Source organism: Bos indicus, chromosome 4 (genome assembly GCF_029378745.1).
Source record: "Bos indicus isolate NIAB-ARS_2022 breed Sahiwal x Tharparkar chromosome 4, NIAB-ARS_B.indTharparkar_mat_pri_1.0, whole genome shotgun sequence".
Classification (NCBI taxonomy): Eukaryota; Metazoa; Chordata; class Mammalia; order Artiodactyla; family Bovidae; genus Bos; species Bos indicus.
The window spans coordinates 87,453,418-87,478,364 of NC_091763.1; the positions used below are offsets into that span (position 1 = coordinate 87,453,418).

Consider the following 24,947-nt stretch of genomic DNA (forward strand, 5'->3'; position numbering starts at 1 on the left):
TAGGTCACAAGAGACTGATTTCATTCCTGTTTTCTTCCTATAATAACAAAATATTCTTCCAAAGAGCCTGCTGGACTATTTAACATAGCCCCCATGAGTTCCATCCATTGCTGAGACTTCTGGAACACAAGTTAATATCAATCATTTTCCTAAGAACTGACTCAGGATACCAAGGTGCTCCTAAATCAAGACCCCACTCCCTGTTCTCTGCTACTACCATGTCTGTCTGCGTGCGGGCCAGCAGCACACACGGTCCATGCAAAGCAGCCCCAATGACTGCCATCTGAGCTACCATGTCCTAAACCTTGGCCCCACTTGATTTCTCCCTTTTTCAGACTATTCGTACAAAATGCTGTTTCCTATCTTTGCTCATTGGCCAGGGGGTATTCCTGACTTGAATATTTTGGTTGACTAAATTAGGATGGTATCACTGACTCAATGGTCATGAGTTTGAGTGAACTCCGGGAGTTGGTGATGGATAGGGAGGCCTGACGTGCTGCAATTCATGGGGTCACAAAGAGTTGGAGAGGACTGAGCGATTGAACTGAACTGAATTGAACTTACTAGCTTATGGCAGACAGTGAAGAGGAATTAAAGAGCCCCTTGGTAAGGGTGAAAGAGAAGAGTGAAAAAGCTGGCTTAAAACTCAATATTCAAAACACTAAGATCATGGTATCCGGTCCCATTGCTTCATGGCAAATAGATGGGGAAAAAGTGGAAACAATGACAGGCTTTATTTTCTTGGGCTCCAAAATCACTGCAGACAGTCCCTGCAGCCATGAAATTAAAGAAGCCTTGTTAATTTTCTGTTTAGTTGATCTATCCATAGGTGTAAGTGGGGTATTAAAGTCTCCCACTATTATTGTGTTATTGTTAATTTCTCCTTTCATACTTGTTAGCATTTGTCTTACGTACTGTGGTGCTCCTGTGTTGGGTGCATATATATTTATAATTGTTATATCTTCTTCTTGGATTGATCCTTTGATCATTATGTAGTGACCTTCTTTGTCTCTTTTCACAGCCTTTGTTTTAAAGTCTATTTTATCTGATATGAGTATTGCTACTCCTGCTTTCTTTTGGTCCCTATTTGCATGAAAAATCTTTTTCCAGCCCTTCACTTTCAGTCTGTATGTGTCCCCTGTTTTGAGGTGGGTCTCTTGTAGACAACATATGTAGGGTTTTTTTTTTTTTTCTAATTTTATTTTATTTTTAAACTTTACATAATTGTATTAGTTTTGCCAAATATCAAAATGAATCCGCCACAGGTATACATGTGTTCCCCATCCCGAACCCTCCTCCCTCCTCCCTCCCCATACCATCCCTCTGGGCTGTCCCAGTGCACCAGCCCCAAGCATCCAGCATCGTGCATGGAACCTGGACTGGCAACTCGTTTCCTACATGATGTTTTACATGTTTCATTGCCATTCTCCCAAATCTTCCCACCCTCTCCCTCTCCCACAGAGTCCATAAGACTGTTCTATATACATCAGTGTCTCTTTTGCTGTCTCGTACACCGGGTTATTGTTACCATCTTTCTAAATTCCATATATATGAGTTAGTATACTGTATTTATGTTTTTCCTTCTGGCTTACTTCACTCTGTATAATAGGCTCCAGTTTCATCCACCTCATTAGAACTGATTCAAAAAAAAAAAAAAGAAGCCTGCTCCTTGGAAGTAAAGCTATGACAAAATTAGACAGCATATTTAAAAGCAGAGACATTACTTTGCCAGCAAAGATCTGTCTAGTCAAAGCTATGGTTTTTCCAGTAGTCATGTATGGATGTGAGAGTTGGACCATAAAGAAGGCTGAGTGCCAAAGAACTGATGCTTTTGAACTGTGGTGTTGGAGAAGACTCTTGAGAGTCCCTTGGACTTCAAGGAGATCCAATCAGTCAATCCTAAAGGTAAACAATCCTGAATATTCCTCGGAAGGACTGATGATGAAGCTGAAACTCCAATACTTTGGCCACCTGATGTGAAGAGCTGATTCTTTAGAAAAGATCCTGACGCTGGGAAAGATTGAAAGCAGAAGGAGAAGCGGACAACAGAGGACAAGATGGTTGGATGGAATCACCGACTCAATGGACATGAGTTTGAACAAACTCTGGGAGATGATGAAGGACAGAGAAGCCTGGCATGCTGCAGTCCATGGAGTTGCAAAGAGTAGGACATGACTGAACAACTGAACAACAGCTTATAAGCGTTGTGAATTTTATAGCAGGCAAACATACGACACATATACACAATGTTTCCTCTTTTTTTTTTTTAACCAGCTATGGCCCAATTACAGTTAATTCTTAAGCCACAGGTATAAGAAGAGTGCATTTATTTAAATCAAGGAAAATAAAATTAAGATACTTAACAGTATATTTTACCTAAAAACGCCTTTAACTATTATACATCTAAATACACCGGGGTGTCTCCATCTCTTTTCTCCTCCTCCTCTAACTGCACTGCCAGTGTCAACCCACTGCTTTCCAGTCTGGCCTTCTATGGCCCTGCCTCTGGCAGCTGGCACAATTTTAGAGGGTGCTGGAGGGACACTGGAGGAAGAGGGCTCTAGTTCTTAAATCTTTTCATCTGCCTACAGGCACAGGGTACCATCCTTGGGGCAGCTTCTCTGCAGACCCCAAGGCTGGTTTAGAGAGGCACCCCTCCCCCTGGCAGGTTCCTGGGCATTTGTGTGGTGTGGCACTGCAGGAGGCAGACTCCTGTGGGTCCCACTGGTACAATACGGCGGTGAATGTCTGTGTAGGACACACCACATCTCCTCCAGTGAGATGTGGCCCCCAGCCTTTGGGATGAAGGGAATGGGACCCTCCTCCAGATCTGTTGCTTCCTTGGGGGGCTCTGCTGCCTGTGTCTGCTACTCCTATATTCTTGCATTTTCTTTACCCACTGTAGCAAATCTCTCATTGTTTATAATACATTTTCCTGTTCAATTATTGTGTGGTTTCTATCTCTAGATTGCACCATGATACAGAAATACTGAAATGTTACATGGAAGACTACTTCTAAGGGGAAGACATTTGAAATCGAAACAATTTTTTAAAATGTAGTAATCATATAAAGCTGGAATGGCAAGATATTTTTAAAGTACAACATAAATACCTTATGACTGGCTTCAGAAAAACATTTAATTACTTTGATATCTAATGCTTTTAGCTGGCAGGGGTTTCAGTTTTTTTTTCTCCTCCAATCTCTTCTGCTTAACAGTTAGTATTAAATTCTACCAAGTCACCAAACAGTGTTTCTGAAGCAAGGGCACTGAGGAACTTAGGTTTATAAAGTCTTAATTTCCCCTATAAAACGATACCTACACTCATACTGACTCTATCCAATTTCATGTTACTGAATCAACATTTCCTAAGTGGTAACAATGTGTCAGGCATTTTGCTGAGAGTTGGGGACACAAAGTGAACCAAAGACCTTGCTCTCAAATAGCTGGGAACACCTGAGAGAGAGGACACACAGAAGCCTAGAGGACTAAAGCTATGCAAAGGGAGGGAAGAGAAGGAGGTTATAAACTCTGTTATCTGCGGGGCAAGGTTGGGGAGGAGGGAAAAACAGGAAAAGGGCCTATGATCTGAATGACCTGTAGGTTGAGTAAGGAGAAAAAGGAGACATTTCAGAAAAATACAACAGAAAAAGCAAAGAAGTATAAAATCGCAAGACCTTTTCAGGGAAATACAAGAATTTCTATACTTCAGAAATGTTAAATATAAGGGTGAAGGCAGCAAAAGTTGTGCCAATCACACCAACAGAGACCAGATGGCCGAATGCAGTTTGTGCCAAGCCAGGAATCTGAGCTCTGCCAGAGGGTCAGGATGATGGCTGGGTATCCTCGTTGCTCAAACACTGAGAAGCACAGTTTAGACAAACGATTGGTGGTGACAATCAGCCAGAACAGAGATTGGGATCAGCTACCAAGAGAGCACAGGAGACCAGGCAAAAAGCACTAAGGCCTTGATCTAGGGCAAGCATCGTGGGCTAGACAGAGAGGCAGAAGGGAGACAATTAACACATCCTGATGAGTTCTAGGACGTGTAAAGGCAAGGAAAACACGATGATTCAGTTTTTACTGGGGTGTCTGGATTCCACTAGCCACAGATGAATACAGGCAGAACAACATGTGGAGGGCAGGGGTTGCAGATGGTGGTGGGTAGATGGGGGGGGGGCATGGTCATTGATTATTAGTTTAGTTTTGATAATGGCCATCTTTGAAAACCAAATAAAACAGTATCAAAGTATGGAACAAAACTCTCTGAAATACCTACATTTACAAACCGGGCAGAAGAATGGGATTGAGGGGAAGGCGGGTAGTGTTACAGAAAAAGATGGAAAAAAAATATGACATGTCAGCAGTCAGGAGAGAATCAAGTACCACAAAGACTGGCAGAGATTTGTCTCTACCACCGTCAAGTCACCTGTGGCAGAGAAGACTGGTAAAGAGTAGGGAGTGATCTGCAGCAGGAGACGACACCTTGTAACCAAGTTAAGACAGCAAATATAAACTGTCCTTCTAGAAAATGTGGGTGAAAAGGAAAATGAGAGGGAGGGAAAAAGCTGAAACTGGGAAATGACACGTAGGCAGTCAGGGAGACCAATCAGGAAACAAGGGCGGTGTGAGGTCTGGATGACAGAGAACGGTGAAGTATGTCACTTGTGAGACTAGCATATGGAAGCCTGCCATGCGCTCTCCCATCCTTGCCCAGGGTGGTTGGGGCTGGATGTAAGATGCTCTGAGGCAAGGAACTGAGGTTCTCTGTCTAATAGTCCTCTGCAGGCAGCCCAGAACCAAGGGAGTGGGGTGGAAAACAAATTCTTTAGCCCAGTTGAGCCACAGGATAAGTGTGGTCTCCATGGACAGCTTGATGGCAACTTCGCAAGAGACTCATGAGCTCTCCTTACACATCCCACTGAACCCTTAATTTAACAAACTTTGAATGGGATTCATGACTTTTCCCATTATTTGCTCACCCTTCTGCCCATCTGCTTCAGTGAGCAGCAATACCTCCCCCTCCCTTCTGGAGAGACCTGGAAACTCTTCGTAACTCCACCATCTCCTCCATGTTTATTTCCCAACATACACCTTCTCACTGAACCCTGCTGACCCTACCCACCCCCAAATCCTTCTGAAATCCCTCCTCACCTCTTCATGCCCCTCACTGAGACTAAGGGTAGCTGCCTCTTAATTGGCCTTCCTGCCTTGGAAATTTTCCTGACAGCCACTCTCTACTCTGATCTTCCCCCCTACTCTGATCTTCTCCAAGTTGTGCTCTTCACTGATTTAAAAAAAAAAAAAAAAAAAGTTATTTTTAGTCTGATCATTTAAATTCTTATCTAGCTTAAAAATTCTTCTCTGACTTGCCACCAAAAGTCATCAGCAAGGCCTTTGAGGTCCTACACTTCAACGGGTGCCAAACTACCTACCACTCTGGCTTCATTGCAAATGGCTCTGTCACTCAGTCTCCATACCCTGCCTCCACCATCTTTCCTTCAAACTCTTCCCATTATTCATCTCACAACCCCCCAAGTCACCTCTAAGCCGCTCTCCAGATGCCCACTAATGCCCTGAATCATCCATAACCTATGTTGTTTGTATGCAATCCTAGCACCCTTTCTTTTTCCTTCAAAGTCACTTGTAACTGTAATATGTAGTTGTAAATTCTATTATATTTTACTCACATGAGGCTAAGTTCCATGAACCCAAATACAGTTTCACTCACCATTGTATTTGTGGCACTTAGTACTGGGTTGGCCAAAAAGTTAATTCAGGGTTTTCCCATAAAATCTTACTTTTTGGCCAACCTAATACCAAGGCAAGCACGTTACAGAGTATCCACTGAATGAGAGAATGAGGGGCGAATAAACAGTTTGGATGGTTAAACTAATAATTCAATATTTCCCCTCCATGCAACTGTATAATTTAAATAATTAACCAGTATGGTTAACTGAATTTCAGTTATATTTACAGAAGAAAGAAGTATAGGAAATGGACCCTGTCCATATGATGGGAGAAGGAAAGACATCTCAGGGAAAGAGGCACAATAAGTGATGTCACAGAGAACCAGTTCAGTGAGAAAAATAAGATGTACGCTGTTTAAAAACCATACTATTGTCTAATTTTCAACCTGTGCTGTTTTTGCAGAAATGATAGTTTAAAATTTTTCAGATGTTGTAAGTTATGAAACTGTAAAAATGATAGGTTTAGTCTCATTAGGTTGCAACTATTTTGATTCCTGTGTCCTTTCATAATAACACTTACCAAGTTAAAGGCAGGTAAAGTGTGACCCCGTGCCGATGCCAGTCCCAGATGCTCGTCTCTGTGTCTACGGTGCCTTCCTCTCTAATGAAATTCTGTCTGAAGAACATGTAACTTGGGGCTATCCTGGCACAGAAGTGGCTTCAGGAATTTAGTTTACAAACACACCCACTGATAAGCAGATTTTGTCTCCCCAGAGCTCTTAGTATATTATCTCCTTTCATCCTCATCATTCCTGTGCCTTATTTCACTATCAGTCTCTTTGACAGATCAAGTGGGTAGGCAGAGAAGTGACTAGCTGAAAATCACAAAGTTACTGGGAGAATAGAGACTGAATCCCCACCTTTGGAATTTAAAAGCAACATCCCTTTGCTTTTTATTCTTTCCCACTCTTCCACCCGACTATACCCCTCCTCCTCCTACCAAGGGTTCACCCCGAGAGCCATATAGTATGCTGGGTGCTGGCCAACACTTATGGAATTACCAACCAGTGATCTCCTTCTGAAAAAGCCACTGAACACACCAATTCAGCATGGCGGGGTGGGGGTGGAGGTGTGATGGTCCTGACATCAGAAAACTAACACCGTATGCATGCTGCCTTTCTCCACATCTTAGGGACTTTTAACGTGTACATGGGTCCTCTGATCACCACCAACTGCCACCCTTTCCATTCACCTGCTAAGTTTGTAGACCATAGAAGTTACTGACTATCTTCAAGTCATGGTGAACTAACAACAAAATTGAAATGTGGTGACTGCAACAAGCAGCTATATCTGCAAAGGCTAAGTCTGCTCAGCTGTCCAAATAAAACTTCAAATACACTTTTTTTTTTTTTTTTTTACAAAAGTACTTATTGTTCACATATTGCTTTTGATCTGAAACATGCATTGCTTCTTGATTCAAAAGGATTGTATAATGATGAGAAAAACATTATCTGCTTGCCAAATCATCGTGGCTATCTCTGAGATGGTTCCTGGGAAGGCTGCCAGCATGTTTTCAGCCAGAAAAACACTGAGAAAGAACAAGAGCCCCACTTACAAGAGATGCCTTTTTCTCCTTAACAATAACAAAGAAAACACTGTAATAATTTCAATAACCTATGTAGCCCATGGATAAACCCTTTCTTAAACTATTTTTCAGGTGTTATCAAATCCATGATCAATTTTTTTGGTAACAGGGATGAATTTAATTTTACTAGATATCAAGTAATTCCCAGTTTTCCAGTATTAATACCATTATTTCTTATCAGGTCACGTCTCATGCCTAAAGCTAGTTGACAGATTATTCCCTGTTGGCACTATATAATTTCAGGCGTTCCACCCATCCAAGTCTCCCTCAACCTATCTTTCCAGCATTCTCTTCCACTGCTCCAAAGAACATACTTTCTGTTCCAATAAAGAAAAATACTTAACCTCCAACAGACTCCACCCCAATAGCACATCCATTTGTTCCATAAATATTTAACAAAACATACTCCATGCTGGGCAATGTGCTCAGTGCTGGGGATTTACTGGTGAGCAAAATGGTATAGGTTTGCTGCCTTCACAGAACTTATAGTGGAAGAAACAAACTACAGAAACTAAAATGACTGTGGAATGATGAATGTTACTGAGAACTGAGCATTTTGGGCATGAGAGTTTGTAGCAAGGCTGTGAATCTACTGGAGGAAGTCACAGAGCTTCCCTGAGGAGGTGAATGAGGGATGAAGACAAAGAAGAAATCAGTTGAGACGTGAGGGGAGACCAAGGGACAGTGGGGTGACTGGGACACAGCTGGTCTCAGTGGGCTTTGGTGAAGGGAATGAACCTACAGTGATGAGAGAGAAGGGACTATAAGTCCTCAAAAGGTGTCTAGTCTTTATCCCCAGAGCATGGACTGCCATCCAAATGCTCAAGTCAGGGAGTCACATGAGAAAGACTGCATTTGAAAACAGCTGAAATTTATTCCAGGGTCTTTATTTATATTAACCTTGAAACATAAAGTAGGTGGTGGTATCTATTTTAAAGGTAAGAAACTAAAGCACAGAGAGGTAAAGACACTTGTCTGAGGTCACACAGCCGAACTGTAGAGGAGTGAAAATTTAAGCCTAGACCATGCAATCAAATGTGATGATTTATCAACTTATGGCTCATTAAACTGAAGGGGAAAAAGTAAGGAGCAGACAGAACGAAGAGAATCAGGCAGAATATACTCCTGTCACTCTTTCCTACTTTGTGAAGCTGTCCACAGTTTATGCCACATGTTCATTCTGGGCCTTCTTGTTGCTGCTGCTGCTAAGTCGCTTCAGTCGTATCTGACTCTGTGCGACCCCACAGACGGGAGCCGACCAGGCTCCCCCATCCCTGGGATTCTCCAGGAAAGAACACTGGAGTGGGTTGTCATTTCCTTCTCCAATGCATGAAAGTGAAAAGTGAAAGTGAAGTCGCTCAGTTGTGTCTGACTCTTCACGACCCCATGGACTGCAGCCTACCAGGCTCCTCTGCCCATGGGATTTTCCAGGCAAGAGTATTGGAGTGGCTGGGCCTTCTTAGCATTGTCCATTCTCTCTGAAGGTAGGAAACATACCTGTTCTCCAGTGAGCAAATTCGGTACAGCATCATTATATCTCTCTCCTGCTTAGACTATGAACTTCTTTAGAACCACACCTTTAAAAATCCTCTGTACGGTATGGTATCATTTGATAGGCAAATTTTGAAGAAAATAATGAGGTCCCTGTAGTCCTAATGGATTTTGGAAAGTTATTAAATCCAAATGGGGGTGTTTTAACCAGTGTGGGATGAAGTTTTCACTGATTGAATGTAAAGAAATGAACACTAAAAGTAATTTTAATAAAGCTAAATTTATTCCATATATTATTTGTAGAAATCATAGACACAAGTCACTTCTCTGTAATACAATGCTGTTAACAGTAGATGGTGGGTTAGTTTTGTTTGTTTTGTAGTGGTTCATGACCTTTCTTGGCAAAAAATATTTGACCTTGGTGGTTTTTCCTTTCCTTTCTGATCCATGAATTTTAAAGGTTTAGAAATCACTCCTTTAACCAGTCCCATTCCCTTCAAAGATGTTAGGAAACTGTAACTTAAAACTGACAGCAAACTTAAAACATACACACACACACACACACATATAGGTAAGTGATATGTCTAGACCTTTTTAAACTGGGAAGCAGATGCTCTCAAAAGATCCTGCCTTATAACTTATCTAAATTCCTTATATCAACTCTTAAAGCCCTTAAAGCAGATCTAAACCCCTTAAACTACCAAAGGCTTCTCACTTTGTCTGCAGTAGGAATTGAGATGACTTTGCATTCAGATGAACTTAAATGTGATTTGAAAAGTATAAAAAAACTCTTTTTGGGGGGAAAAATATGCATGCTATTCCTGTCATCAATATTACACATTTTTATAAAGCTTTTTTCGTCTAATATGAGCTAATAGCAGATCCTTTAGTATTCCTTTATAGGTATTTTCCAGCTCAATGATTAGTTTAAATCTCCCTAAGCTGATGAAGAAAATCTCCTTAACCCTGTAACTACAGAGCAGGAAATGAAGTCTACCAAGTCACTCAATCCAAGCAGAAATAAAAACAGAGAAGCATAATGACTGACTACTAGCTGGGCTTCTGATCTGTACAGACTGAAAGTCTTAAGGGCAAAAAGGTCAACTCCTATATGCATATATACAGTGAAAGAAAGGCATCACCCTCCCACTTTCCAACCCATTCCCTCACTCTTCCCCTGTTTCATTCAATGTTTCATAGTATTATAGAAAATTAAAGAAAACTTTGAAGGCTCCTTAAAGAAGGCTGAGCACTGAAGACTGACACTTTTGAATTGTAGTGTTAGAGAAAACTCTTGAGAGTCCCTTGGACAACAAGGAGATCCAATCACTCAATCTTAAAAGAAATCAGTCCTGAATATTCATTGGAAGGACTAATTCTGAAGCTGAAGCTCCAATACTTTGGCTGCCTAATGCAAAGAACTGACTCACTGGAAAAGACCCTGATGTTGGGAAAGATTGAAGGCAGGAGGAGAAGGGGATGACAGAAGAAGAGATGGTTAGATGGCACCACCTACTTAACGGACATGAGTGTGAGCAAACTCCAGGAGATAGTGAAAGACAGGGAAGCCTAGAGTGCTGCAGTCCATGGGGTCACAAAGGGTTGGACATGACTGAGTGACTCAACAGCAGCAGAAAGTTCACAGGTTGAGCTGTTTTATTCTGCCTATATTATGGAGCGGTTTGCTTGTTTGGGGATTTTTTTTCCCCGTATTATAATGATATAGAAAATAAATTTTTAAAATGTGTATTACTTTACAGTCTTAGTATCTAATATTCAGTAAATCCTTAAAATCATTTCTTTCCATTGTATGTAAGAAAATGTGGTTTCCAGGTTTACAATATTCCAATTTTGTGTAGTGCTCTTATCTCATCCTCATGTCTGCTGCACTGCTCTTGGCCATGAAAGAATGTATCAAAACCCAGAAGGAAATCAGACTTGAGTGTCCAAAGTGTGACCCAAGCTGAGAGACTGAGCCGTACTGCGTCAGTTTCCTCGCTGGAGGAATAGGAATAAACATCACTTTCTCTCACACAGTTTTCTGAGTATTACATGAAATAATACAGTAACATGTGCTCTTAATCAGTTATGCAAACTGTGAATCTGTGGACCTATGTGAGCACCCGAATCATTACCTGTCCCTTACTTAAGCAGCAGAGAACATGTCTTTAGAAACTTTCAGTGATGAGACATTGCCCTTTCATTCCTGTACCCTATTTTATACCAACATCATGTTACAAAAATGTGCAAACATATGGAAAACTGAAGAAAGTCTGTAGCAGTTTGAAAATCACTGATTTAACCAATCCCATTACCAAATGTGAAGAAACCATAAGTTAAAATCAACAGCAAACACTCCCTTTTGTTCTGAAATTTACTTCCTGCCCTGTTTTCACAAATAACATTTTTTTAATTAATTTATTTTTTTTGAAGGATAATTGCTTTAAGAATTTTGCTGTTTTCTGTCAAACCTCAACAAGAATCAGTTTTTCTTTCACATAACTATCTGTCTTCTCCATTGACTTAAATTATTTTCATTATATATTCCAGAGTTAGTGAAATACACGATCTTGTGTTTTAACAAAATAATCCACAATGGATTGAAAATAATATAAGTCCTTTGCTGCAGATACATTATCAAGAAAGTTTTCTGAGAAGATGTTGACACAGAAATTGGGAGAAGATATTTCTAAGAATCAAATTATATTTTCCACAAGACTATCAGTGCACTGGAGAATAAGCTACTGCCCTTTCAAACAGCAGCTAAGAAAACATGAATCTTGAGGACTGCAAGTCATTTACTCTTGATGAGCCAAGAGCCTACACGCAGACGAAGTTCCAAAACTGAGAAAGAATTTCTGGAAAGTAAATCAATCTTAAAAGCAAATATTCTTTATGTCAAAGAAAAATGAACCCCACACCTTTTGAACCACATCTCCCTGGCAAGTAACGACTCTTAATAAAAACGTGTTGGATGAGTTCTGCAGTTTGTACTGTGTAATTATTTGTTTTTCCACCAGATGGCAACTATGGGTGGAATAATAATATTTTTTAATCTCAGAATGTCATTTTCAGAATTGCGCAAGACTTCAAAGGTATAAATCCAATCACCCTTTCAGAGCTTGAATTCTCTCACCACCGTGGCCACCACCATTAAAACGACATCCAGACCACCAAACTCCTTTAGGGAAGAGAAACCCTCAGTTCATGGGGGGACAATAAACTGTGTGTGCATGCTTGCTAAGCCAATTCAGCTGTGTCACGCTGTGAGACCCCATGGTCTTTAGCCTGCCAGGCTCCTCTGTTCATGGAATTCTCCAGGCAAGAATACTGGAGTGAGTTGCCATTTCCTCCTCCAGGGGATCTTCCCGACCCAGGGATCAAACCCAGGTCTCATGTCTCCTGCATTGGCAGGCATGTTCTTTACTAGTGCCACCTGGGAAGCTCAACCTGTCTATGGACAGGACCAACTACCGGAAAGTCCTTTGTTTCCACAGGTAGCTGTCACCTTCTCACCTACGTCTTACCTCTGTGATAGTAGAGACTATCTAAATTCTCCCCAAGGCCATTCTTCAGGTTTTAACAGCAGCTAACACTGTCTTCTGGAGAAGGCAATGGCACCCCACTCCAGTACTCTTGCCTGGAAAATCCCATGGATGGAGGAGCCTGGTAGGCTGTAGTCCATGGGGTCGCTAAGAGTTGGACATGACTGAGCGACTTCCCTTTCACTTTTCCCTTTCATGCATTGGAGAAGGCAATGGCAACCCACTCCAGTGTTCTTGCCTGGAGAATCCCAGGGACGGGGGAGCCTGGTCGGCTGCTGTCTATGGGGTTGCACAGAGTCGGACACGACTGAAGTGACTTAGCAGCAGCAGCAACAACACTGTCTTCAGCCTTCCAGGTTAAACACTCCTGAGGTGACAGGGGCTCTCCTGGCACACATTTCACTTTTTTCTCTTTTAGCATGGGACCCTTGTTCCTTTCAGCCCTCTGCCCAAGTAGTCATCTTCTTGACAAAACCTCTATTTAAAACTGCCAACTCTGCCTCTGACAATTCCATCCTATTTTGTTTTCCTACACAGCACTTACAATTATTCAATATATTATATTTATTATAATTTCTTTCTAGTAGAAAGAAAGCTCTGAGGGCGCTGGGTTTACTCACCCCTTTGCTTCCAGGGAAAATCAATATTTAATGAATGCATGCATGAAATGCTTCACCAATGAATATGCCATATGAGTAAAATATATTAATGCAAAAGGACAGCAATTCTAGTTACAGAAGCAATACTTCTATTAACGCAGTGTGTTGTGTGTTAGTCATTCAGTCCTGTCTGACTCTTTGCAACCCCATGGACTGTAGCCCCATCAGGCTTCTCTGTCTAAGGAATTCTCCAGGTAAGAACACTGGAGTGGGTAGCCATTCCCTTCCTGACCCAGGGATTGCACCCTGGTCTCTTGCATTGCAGGGACATTCTTTACTGTCTGAGTCACCAGGGAGGTCCATTAATGCACTAGGAAAGGCCAAGCACCTTGAGATGAACTGCTTAGATGCTCAATGACTCATCTTGTACTTACTTTCAGCTACAATTTTGAAGACACTGACTCTCCCTCCAGTGTTTGTGAAGCTGGTTTTATGGTCTCAAACCTGAGAATTTATGTTTCTTTTCTGAATTCCATGTACAGCCCACTGTTTTCGTATGTTATTTTCAGACTATTAGTGAATGAAAGAAAGTGAGAAGTGAGCTCCTCTGTCTGTCCATGGGATTTTCCAGGCAAGGGTACTGGAGTGGGTTGCCATTTCCTTCTCCAGGGGGATCTTCCCAACCCAGGGATTGATCCCTGGTCTTCTACATTGTAGGCAGATGTTTTTACCATCTGAGCCACCAGTGAAGTCCAGGATTTAGTGAATAGGTGGTGTGAAATACTATCCTTTCCACTGTGGGCTGCCTAGTCCAGTGCATGGACTCCCCAAGCTGTTTCAGCTTCTCATTTTCCTAACCTTTACTTTGAAATTAATAAGCTGCTATCTACTATCTATTCATTTCCTTACAACTCTCTTGGCAATGTGATAGTGGTGGTAAAGAAACCAGAACTGGAAGAGGAAAGGAGCAAGCATTAATGCACAAGCTATGCATAAAATCTGAGAGCAGCGGCACCTGAAATGCACCTAAATGTGTGTCTTGGAAAATTTAACAACTCTTACTTGTGCGACGTTTTAAAATTTACAATTATTTTCATTTACATTATTTCTATCTGATTACAACTGTGTGATGCATCCGTTTCTGAGAATGAACTGACCCTCTGAGACAGAAGAGGTTCTTAAACTTGAATGTCCATCAGAATCAAATAGAAGACTTGCTAAAATAGATTCTGGGTCCCCCAGAGTTTAGGTCTGCAGTGGGGCCTGAGACTGTGAGTTCCAACAACTATATGAGTTCAGGTGAAGCTCATGCTGCTGGTCTGAGTACCACTGTTCCAAGATATTCTGCCCTAGGGCAAGGATATGAGTGTGCAGGTCATCGGATGGAAAAGCATGATGTTCTTTTCAATAGGGCAAGTGTGCTTCCAAGGCCCAAACTTCTAAAACAAACTGATGTTATTAGGAGAATTATAAAAAATTTCTTTTTTGTCCCTTTCCAACTTCAGAGGAAAGGAAGGGTATGGAAAACCCCTCTGACTAAAGTTTTTACATGAGGGAATGACTAGTTTTCAGCATCAGTACCTCTAATTGGGAGTGGCCATTCCTAGAGCTTAATTTTGCTTTTTCACTCAATCAGATGTACCCTTCCCACACCCTTGTCTACCCACATGCCTCTGTCCTAATTACACTGAGATCTCATGAGTTACTACTTTAACCTCCTCCTGTTAGCACTTTCAGAGCCTATAGTTAAGATTTTTCTTCTAAGGTCCAATCCTTTAAGTCCTCAACATTAGACTCACCTAAACATGTTCTCCATTATTTAAAAACTAGCTGTTCAAGCCACCTGTAGTGTAGTAGTAAAGATCAGGAGCTGTGGAACCAGACTGAGTTCAAATACAGGCTCTGCCACATACTGACTGTTCAACTTTAGGCAAGTTACTTAGCCTGGCTGGGCCTCAGTTTCCTCATCTAAAGAATGGGGGTATTGATAACACCTACCTCAGAGTTACTGTTAGGATTAGTGGGTTTCTACCTGTGAAGCTTATATAATGGTAAGTGTACTGTAGCTCTTGTTATCACTACCACCCTCATCATCATTTTGACAATCATCAACTTTACTCAGGCTGTCACACACTTTTGAGAGAAAAAGGCCTATTACTACAACTTTGCAAATGGAGATAGGGGTTCAAAGTAGTAACATTAAATTTCATTTAATAGTAAATTACAATTAATGTGAAAGTAAACAGATGAATTCTCATTAATAAATTACTACAATTAAGCACTTAGCATATATCATGTCTTTTGCTGTATTTTACCTTAATTAGCACAGACCTATACTTGGAGTCATGTAGTAAAGCACCTGTAAGTTCTTTGGGTTCCTCAAATTGAGCATACTAAAAATTGGAACTCCCCTTCTACCCTAAACTTGCTTCATCTAACTATATTTTCTACCTCAGTGAATGATATCACCTCCTATAGGCCCAGGTCAGAAACCAAGGAGTCATCCTTAACTCTTCACTCCTCCTCAACTCCTTCTAGACCACCCCCTTCTCTTTTGCATTCACTCTGCGGGTTGCTAAACTGCAGATGAAAATTACGGGTAGAGGTAAGTTTTGAAATCACTGCTACTTTGGTCAGTAAGAAATGAAGTAGAAAATTCCCATCAGCAAATAAAATCAAAGAATATTATCTGGGACATGACCCATCTTTGATTAATCTCACCCAATTCACCTGCTGTTTTTATTCATATTTTCACCTTATCAACTCCTGGGTTATTACAACCACTTCCAAAATTCCTGTTCTTCATTTTCCGTAACCAAAATTCTACATGACACTCAAACTTTTCTAAAATACACTGTTGTTCACTGTTCCTTCCATGAGGATGTCCTTTTCCGCACCGAGCAGTTCCATTTCAAATGTTATTTCCTTATTTAAGAGTTCCTTGCTTCTCTAGTTGAAATCCACTCCTCCATACTCCCAGAAATCTTTATCAATTTCTCTCCATGAAATGTAATCCTTTATAACTTGATATTTAGATGTTTATCTACATATTTTCAGGAAAATGACAATAAGTAAATCTGAAGGAATCAGAGGATAAAATTGGGAACCCAACTAACATAAAGGCCTTTTGGAACAGCCTTATTTTTGGCAGTGGTTCTCAAACTTGTCTGCACGTTGGAAACACCTGGGTACCCGGTACCAAGGCCCTATCCCAGAGGTCTTGGGTACAGTCAGGGTACTGAGCATTTTAAAAACTCTCCAGGAGGTTCTGATGTGTAGCCATGGCTAAGAAGTACTGGTCTATGGAGGAATAGAAATAGCTGAGGTTAATATAAGAATTTTTAAACAGAAGTAAAGATCTGGTGGATATCAACAGAGACAAATCAGGGTAGGCGAATGATACTATAGAAAAAAAGTGTGGAAAACAAGAAATTCGGTATCACTTGGTACACAGAATAAGACTGAAATGTCTTACAACTGGTTCTAGGCTGAAGCTGGAGAAGATAAGATGGGATGGGAAAGCATGGTTACGGGCAACTCTGCTTGGGATGAGAACAAAGAGCAAATGGTAGGAAGGTCAAGAGGATTCAGAGAAAGAAAGCTGAAGAAGTCGCCGTTAAGTTGGGAAGTTTTTAGAACTGACAGAACTTATGTGGCAGCCATGAAAGTGGAAGTGTTAGTCGCTCAGTCTTATCTGACTCTTTGTGACCTCATGGGCTGTAGCTGGCCAGGCTCCTCTATTTATGGAATTCTCCAGGCAAGAATACTGGAGTGGGTAGCCATTGCCTTCTCCAGTGGATCTTCCCAATCCAGGGATAGAACCTGGGTCTCCTGCATTGCAGGCAGAGTCTCTACCATCTGAGCCACCAAAGAAGTATCAATAGTGCTGCTGAATTAGGAGATAAATGTTACTAATGTAGGAACGTCCCCAAATCAGTTACCCTGGTCGTCAACAATGAGAAGAAAAATTCCTACCAGCAGCTGAAACCAAGGAAAACATCTTAGAGGCCTGACAAAAATGACAGCATAATTGTAAAGACAGATGTTATAAGCTGTGGTGTCGCTATTAAAAAAAAAAAAAAAAAAAGGGACATTTTGGTTGTGAGGTTATGATGATATTTGAGCTTAATATGTACATTAAGGAGATCAAACCAGCCAATCCTAAAGACAATCAGTCCTGAATATTCATTGGAAGACTGATGCTGAAGCTCCAATACTTCGGCTTCCTGATGCGAAGAGCTGACTCATTAGAAAAGACCCTGATGCCAGGCAAGATTGAAGGTGGGAGGAGAAGGTGATGACAGAGGATGAGAGGGTTGGATGGCATCACCGACTCAATGGGTATGAGCAAGCTCTGGGAGATGGTGAAGAACAGGGAAGTCTGGTGTACCTCAGTCCATTGGGTCACAAAGAGTTGGACACGACTGAGCAACTAAACAACAACAAATATACACTGAAGTATTATAAAATGTGCAAGTGTTGTAGAGTGTAAAGTGTGCATTCAACTCTAACACCCGTGCCCAGGGACCAGATCATGTCTCTAACCTAAAGTACATTACTTAATCCCTCTTCTCCCCCCAAAATTCTTACAGTTTAGAAAACTAGGTATGCATATTTCTGTATTAATAATTATAATAACCCATAATCCTTATTTTTCATTACTAAGCACTAATCATTAAAAAAGAAAAAGTACAAAAACCAAATAAACAAATTCTAAACTACAAAAACTAGTGCTCACGGTAAATGATGGAGCAGGAACGTGAAGCTGCCATTAAATGGACTTCACAGTATCAATGTGTGAAGGCTTCCTCTTTAACGCTTCTTCAAACTCTGATCCTTTCTCCCACTTGTTCATGCCAGCTGCTTCAAAAACCAGTGAGTTGTGTGATAGGAGAAAACACTTTATATACTATGCTTAAATACCATCAGAAATGCCAGATCCTGGCTCACTAAATCCTTTGAAATACATTACTGTAAATATTATGGCTGACCAACATCTCTCTATAGGATGACTAGAGTAAATCTATAGCCAAGAAACAGGGATACATACTATAAACATACTGTGCCTTTGAATATGAGGCAACACTTATGATTTACTGTATAGGTAAACTTACCTGTAGCTTCACTCAATCAGTGGTCAAGTGCTTTAGAATCATTTTCATGTCAGTAAACATTAAGTCCAAGTTATCCCCATAATAAACAAACAAGTGTCATTTTTATAAGGAGTGTCAAACCCCTACCTAGTGAGGCAAGCATGGGGAATCAATTACCAGAGAAATGCAAAAATATATACAAAGGAGGAATGCAAGGGAAATTCATATGACATTGGTATTAGGGGCAAAATAATTCATATTATGGTCCCACGCCATTATGGTAAAATACATTTGCATCACTAGGTATAAGAGAAAACGTATAGCCCAAAGAATAGGTATAAAAAACTATTACAATGAATAATACCTGACATTTGACACAGCAGTGCTATTTCCAGGTTCTGGTTATTAAACCCAGAGTAAAAGTGGTTTATTGATCTGTTTACAGCATTCTAAAGACAAGGATTAAAACTGCTGTTTTGTTCTGACATACGAAACAGCTGGGCAAAGAACTCAGGCCGCTCGCTGCCTGCCACCTGGTAGGCACTAAAGCAATCATAGCTCCCGAGTTCCCTGATGGGACCTTTTCCTTCTGTTTCAAACAGATTCTAACTATCCTCTAATGAACATCTGTTGAAAATCCCAAATCAAGATCATAAGCACATTGTGTTCAATGTTTGATGTCCACATTAACAAATAAATGCTTGATTATAAAAGCATATTCATGCCAATTTCTCACACATGAAGGTAAGTCAGATCTAAGATGGACAATAATGAACAGAGTGGAGGCATGGGAGAGAAAGGAGAAAATGTGTGTAGTGGAAAGATGGACAAGACAATTGTCGGTATCAGTGTGAAGAGCAAACAACAAATTCCCCAAGTGTTAGGTCTAACATGGAATACACACTCCACATGAATTTGCCAAGAGTACACAGAACGATAATGACCTGAGAACCCTGGGTCTGGGGACTGCCAGCACCTGGCCATCTGCTTAGATTTTTTCTGTGTCTCAGTTCTCTCTGGTCTTAGAGGAGCGTACTTCTTCCTTTAAACAGTCTTCCTTGGCATTGCAGTTAGAATCAGCTACTGCCTTCCTGCCTGGCTGTGCATTCCAATATTGATAGCACACAGCAGCTCACAAAATTCCTCTTAATAGAGCTCTCTCTAGGGTCGTACAAGAATTCAAATCCCTGTGTCAGCCTTGGAGAGTTCAAGGCTCTTAAGTAAAATTATCCATGCTAAATTGTGATACTGAATCCTGCCTGGGCTAAAAATTAAATTTTTGTTTTATCAAAGTGATTTGGGATGAAAATTTTCAGGATTAAGTTTCCACTATTTTCTGTGATTTGGATAAACAGTCCGGTTTTTCAGATTAACACATAATAATTACATTATTCAAAAAATAATTATTCATTTACTCAAATATTTGAGTCAGGCGTTGTCTGGATCCTGGGAATACAGAGTGAACAAAACTAACAATCCCAGCAAGTCATAATAATTTCTACATTCTAGTACTTATCTACAAAATAATGACATAGTTACAGTGTTTTAATTACAAAAAATTAACTAGGGAGTGGGGTAGGGCATAAGTGAAACAAATACACTATGACTAACCACAGCAATTCTTTATTTAAGTCTTTCTATACATTATGAACATGTAACAATTATGATTAGCAATACTCGGTGCTGAAATATCTGCTATTCCCTTAAAGAGTTCTGGTATTTTAACTCTAAAATTCCTATCACCGTATATACACAGATCACATAAAATGTACTAATGGCTTGAACAGAATTATGTGTCAAAACAGTACAATTCCATACAGCAAAATTTTCACACCAAGAATGAGGAGAACACAGCACAATGACTTTCAAGTTAGCATATTGTACTAAAAATATCAAAAGATAAATTTTATTCTCCCTAGCTTATAAAAGCTCATTTATGTTTTTCAAATTTCATTGATAGTTTCTGTATTATAAGGAACATGTAAATATATTAACAATTTTCCTACCAAAATAAAGCCCAATATATATGCAAAAAAATTCAGGAATAAATTTTGTCCTTGGTTGGGAATTCCCTGGCAGTCCAGAGGTTAGGACTTAGTACTTTCACTGTGGTGGCCCGAGTTCAATCTCTGGTCAGGGAACTAAGATCCTGCAAGCCACACGGGGTGACCAAAAAGTAAAAAAAAAAAAATTCATGTGCACACAGAAATAAACATAAATACTCACAGGAGCAACATACACTGACAAAAAAATTACATTTAGTAAAGGTGAGAAACAGGAAAAACAAAAACAAAAAAACCCTGCTAGGGCTTTTTCTTTTTTCTGAGACTTGACAAATGCAGAAAATTACCAAAGTAACAACAACAAAAAAGACACGAAAATCACACTTTGAACAAACTGCTTGTCAGTATTTAGGACCTGATTTCACAAACAGGTTTAATTCACTTCCTCAAAGGCCATGCTGTCAAGGCGGAGGATGGATGTCCGCTGCTACTGAATTAGAGTGGCCGACGTCCTGAGAAGAAACGGGCTCCTCCTCCTCCTCGTGTGTCACTTTATCTGACCTTCCTGAAGGAGGAAGTTCATTATTTGTGCCCTCTTCACTAGATGACAGGATATCAGCCAATTCGTTGGACATTAAAACTTGCAAGGACTCTGTTCCATCTTCAACATCCATCTGAATCCCCAAAGCTTTAAGAATATCACATTTGCACATGGGGCACGTCCCATGGGCTAAGATCCAGGGGTCAATGCAATTCTTGTGGAAAAAATGTTTACAGGTCAGAACACGAATTGTATCGTTAGGCTTATAGAGTTCAAAGCAAACTACGCAGCTATCTCCATTGCCACTTACTTCCTCGTCCCCCTCTTTCAGTACCCGAACCTGAAGCTGGCCAAATGCTTTCTTGAGATCATTTGTTAACCGCTGCCACCTCCGGTTCTGAACCCTTGCTACCCAAAGTCTTCGAATATGATAAAAGATGAAATACACTAACGTAGCGGTTGTGACGATCACAAAAGAGACAAAATAGTGATTCATCCAGATGATGTGTTTTCTTCCCACCTCAATTGTGACGGTCACATGAACACCCTTCTGAATTAAATGCAAAATCTCCATGCCTTTTAAGTTACCAATCATCACCACAACGATGTCTTCAAATATCTGATGAGACATGGGAAAGACCTGATTGCCAGTTCCTGGAAAGTTATAGATGATCACTCCACTGGCTCCATTCTCCACCGCCACCTTGATCTTCTGGGTGAAGGTACAGCCTCCCCGTTCGACAAGAGCGAGCCATGTCTGCGAGTTCTTCAGCTTCCTGAAACTGGTATTGGGGCTGCAGGCATTTTGTGTTTTTCCCTCTGGAGGCACGATGACTCCTGCCACTCTCTTCAAAGTGGAGCTTCTTCCAAACACGCCAGTCTCTCCCAACTCTGACAACATGCGATTCCCAACATGAAACGATATGTTCATGTAAGCAGTCCAAACAGCGCTGGTTCTGCAACAGTGCTGGCTAAGCAGCCAAAGGAAGCTGAATTTCATGAGCCAGGAAGAGGCAGCATTGTTTCTCTGAGTGCCAACCTTGAGTAGATGCATCTCTCTCTCTGCTTAAGTGACTGAAGAACCAACCCAACAAAAGGATGTGGCTTCCACATCTGTTGATGATCAGTGTAAACTATTAAAATGAAAAATACCTTCTGGGTGAAAACAAGTTCCACTGTCTTCCAGCATGTTTTTGTAAGAAATTCTTAAAGAAGTCTTATGCGTTTTGGATTTTTTTTTTTTTTTTTTTTTTGAGAGAGAGAGAAAGAGGAAAACTTTAGATTGAAAAAAAAAAAATCCCAGTCTCACTACTGTAACTCTAGATACTGTTTACTGTTGGGTGATGTGATTATGACATAAAAGAACACAGCCAATTAGGTAAGAGCTTAGAGCATGCTGTATATTTATTGGTTGAATGCCTTGAATGTTGCTATGGGTAATTTCAATGTTACTGGACAGATTCAGCCCTTGAGTTACATGTTATGATACCAGGTATCACATTAAAATAAAAAATATAAAAATTATATAATGCATGAATTTTAAAACCTGAATACATATGCAAGAAAAGCCATACAATTAACACTTTCCTTCACAATCAGTGAAGTAAATATCTGTTACAAAAAGCCAAGTTTTAACCATGAATGTTAATTAAAAATTAGCACTATGACCAGATATGGGGTAGAAGTGGTGAATAACACTGTTTTTAACTCATGTTTTCACCATACAATATATAATTTTAATCTAGCATGTAAAATTTTGAACTTTAACAAACCTTGCTCAAAAGTTGGTTGGATCCGTTTGGTTTTAATTTTTAAAAGCAGGGTATCCCACTCAATTTCTTCAGCCTCACTACCCTCACTTTTGGCAGCACTAAAGACAGAAAAGACCAATGTCATTTCTCTGCAGACCTTGACATCTGTTAGTAGCTTAACAATATTTTGAGGAAAGAGGAGGACGAGTGTAGGGGAAAAGATTAAATAGAGCAATATTGGTTTACCACAGTTTACTCTGAACAAAAATGTAGCTATAGATTCTAGAAAGACAAACTTTGAGGTCCTCAGATTTAACCACTGACATCAGTGACTGTTAAAGGTCATTGAATCTTTTAACAAAATGTTTGCCTAAATCAGCAAACATCCTTGGTGGAAGACCCCACATACACTGTTAGTTCTGCCTGTATTTTTGCTACACTGAGGCCAAGAGCACAATATAACTCCAAAGCCAAAAGAATGACATGTGAACTAACAGGCATGGGCACTCACTGGTACTGCCAATACACTTTCTTGGAAGAATTGCTCCGTGGTTCTTATTCACCAGCTAGGAAGCCAAAGCCAAGAATTTTGACCTTGTAAATAAATGTCTCTGACCTCTAGGCATAGGGTACTAACAGATACTTCAGGTTCCATCTTGCCAGAACTACAGAAGCTGCTGCTGCTGCTAAGTCACTTCAGTCGTGTTCAACTCTGTGCAACCCTATAGACGGCAGCCCACCAGGCTCCCCCGTCCCTGGGATTCTCCAGGCAAGAACACTGGAGTGGGTTGCCATTTCCTTCTCCAATGCATGAAAGTGAAAAGTGAAAGTGAAGTCACTCAGTCGTGTCCAACTCTTAGCGACCCCATGGACTGCAGCCTACCAGGCTCCTCCATCCATGGGATTTTCCAGGCAAGAGTACTGGAGTGAGGTGCCATTGCCTTCTCCTAGTGTATTCTTATAAAATATCAATTAGCAACATGACAACCTGAAGCAGGAAAGACAAAGGAGAAAAGATTTCTTATGGGCCCATCAAAAAGTAGCATTAAAAGAAAAACACTGATGTGACACCTTCAGCTCACAGTGGTCTATGTTCTTTCCCAAAGGCCGTTAATCTGATTTCCACACACCCACTCTTCAAAACAGACAGTGAGGTACACAGTGTGTTCACTCACAAAGTGCCACGTGAGTTGGACATCAATGCTTTTGCATATTATCCAGAGATTTTCATCAAAGCAACAAAACCCACATCTGTAGGCCTCTTATTGTTACACAGATATCTACCAGAAGAAAAAAAAAAAGGTAAGAGATACAATTTTGAAATGCAATTGAATAAAATTTTACTTCTGCTTTAGGTCTATATTTTCAAAATGTCCCAAATAAAGACATACTGCTGCTGCTGCTGCTGCTAAGTCGATTCAGTCGTGTCTGACTCTGTGTGACCCCAGAGACGGCAGCACACCAGGCTCCCCCGTCCCTGGGATTCCTCAGCCAAGAACACTGGAGTGGGTTGCCATTTCCTTCTCCAATGCATGAAAGTGAAAAGTGAAAGTGAAGTTGCTCAGTCCCATTTAGTATTTCCTAGAGTCATTCTAGAAGGAAAACCTACAACCATAGTTGATACATTATGCTAGGGTTTAAAGGGGTCTGGCAAACAAAGATACATTTTTTAAAATATATAATGCTGCCCTAAATGAGGCTTATAATAATTTAAAATATTTTTAGATATATAACCAAAAGTACTGGCATCTAAAATAATTATTCAGAACACATTTCCTTCCAAGTCAGTAGATTTGGCAACCAGATTTCCTGGGTATTAATAAAATTAACTGTGGAAAATTAAATCAAGATCTCAGCTTATAATTATGTTTACTGAACAGAAGTATTATTAGATACCAAAAATTAAACTAATTAAAAATTAGTATAAAGAAACTTTAAAATATTATGACTAATTCTCCATGGCATCAATATCACAATCATTGTAATTTGAAAATCAAGGCTTAATGTATACTAAAGCCCTTACTTAGATAAGGACAAAAATGTATAAAAAAACACTAGAAAAACAAGTTCAAATAGCTGGACATGATACGGAGTTTTATTTTTAAAACCAAATTTCACCCTCTTTAGTACTTGTGTAGAGAAGTTGCAATTGAATTTTCTCTCTACATAAAGTGCTAAAAGAGAATTCATCTTAACTGATCACCGGAAAGACTCAGTTACATCTTCAGGAGATCCCCTGGGTTTCTTAAGTTTGCAGAATGTCACACTTGCACATGGGGCATGTCCTATGGGCTAAAAGCCAAGGGTCGATGCACGCCTTGTGGAAAATATGCTTGCAAGTTAAAATACGTACTACATCTTGAGGCTTGTAAATGTCAAAGCAAACAACACAATTGTCTTCATCTGGCTCTAGCTCCTTGTCCCCTTCTTGGAGCACTCGCAGTTGAAGCTTCCCAATGGCTTTCCTCACATCTGCCTTCAGCTGCCTTTGTCTCCTGGTGGAAAAATTGGGCCCTCGAGGTCTCCAGGCACAGTACAGGAACAGGTAGGCCACAGTGGCAGTCAGGAAGGTGAATAGAGACATGATGTA

At 40.4% G+C, this 24,947-nt stretch overlaps 2 protein-coding genes across 13 annotated transcripts in view; both read right to left on the reverse strand.

Moving 5' to 3' along the window:
• Positions 1 to 24,947, reverse strand: part of CADPS2 (calcium dependent secretion activator 2) — a 582,333-nt gene that overhangs the window by 375,893 nt on the left and 181,493 nt on the right. The gene's annotated exons all lie outside the window — the stretch shown is intronic.
• Positions 1,497 to 24,607, reverse strand: LOC109557578 (E3 ubiquitin-protein ligase RNF133). Its single transcript, XM_070787304.1, has one exon. The coding sequence runs from the start codon at positions 21,658 to 21,660 to the stop codon at positions 20,527 to 20,529; it is 1,134 nt and encodes a 377-aa protein (XP_070643405.1). The 5' UTR covers positions 21,661 to 24,607; the 3' UTR covers positions 1,497 to 20,526.

Coding starts and splice junctions, on each gene's coding strand:
- LOC109557578 (XM_070787304.1), bottom strand. CDS start 21,660: ATGCATCTACTCAAGGTTGGCACTCAGAGAAACAATGCTGCCTCTTCC.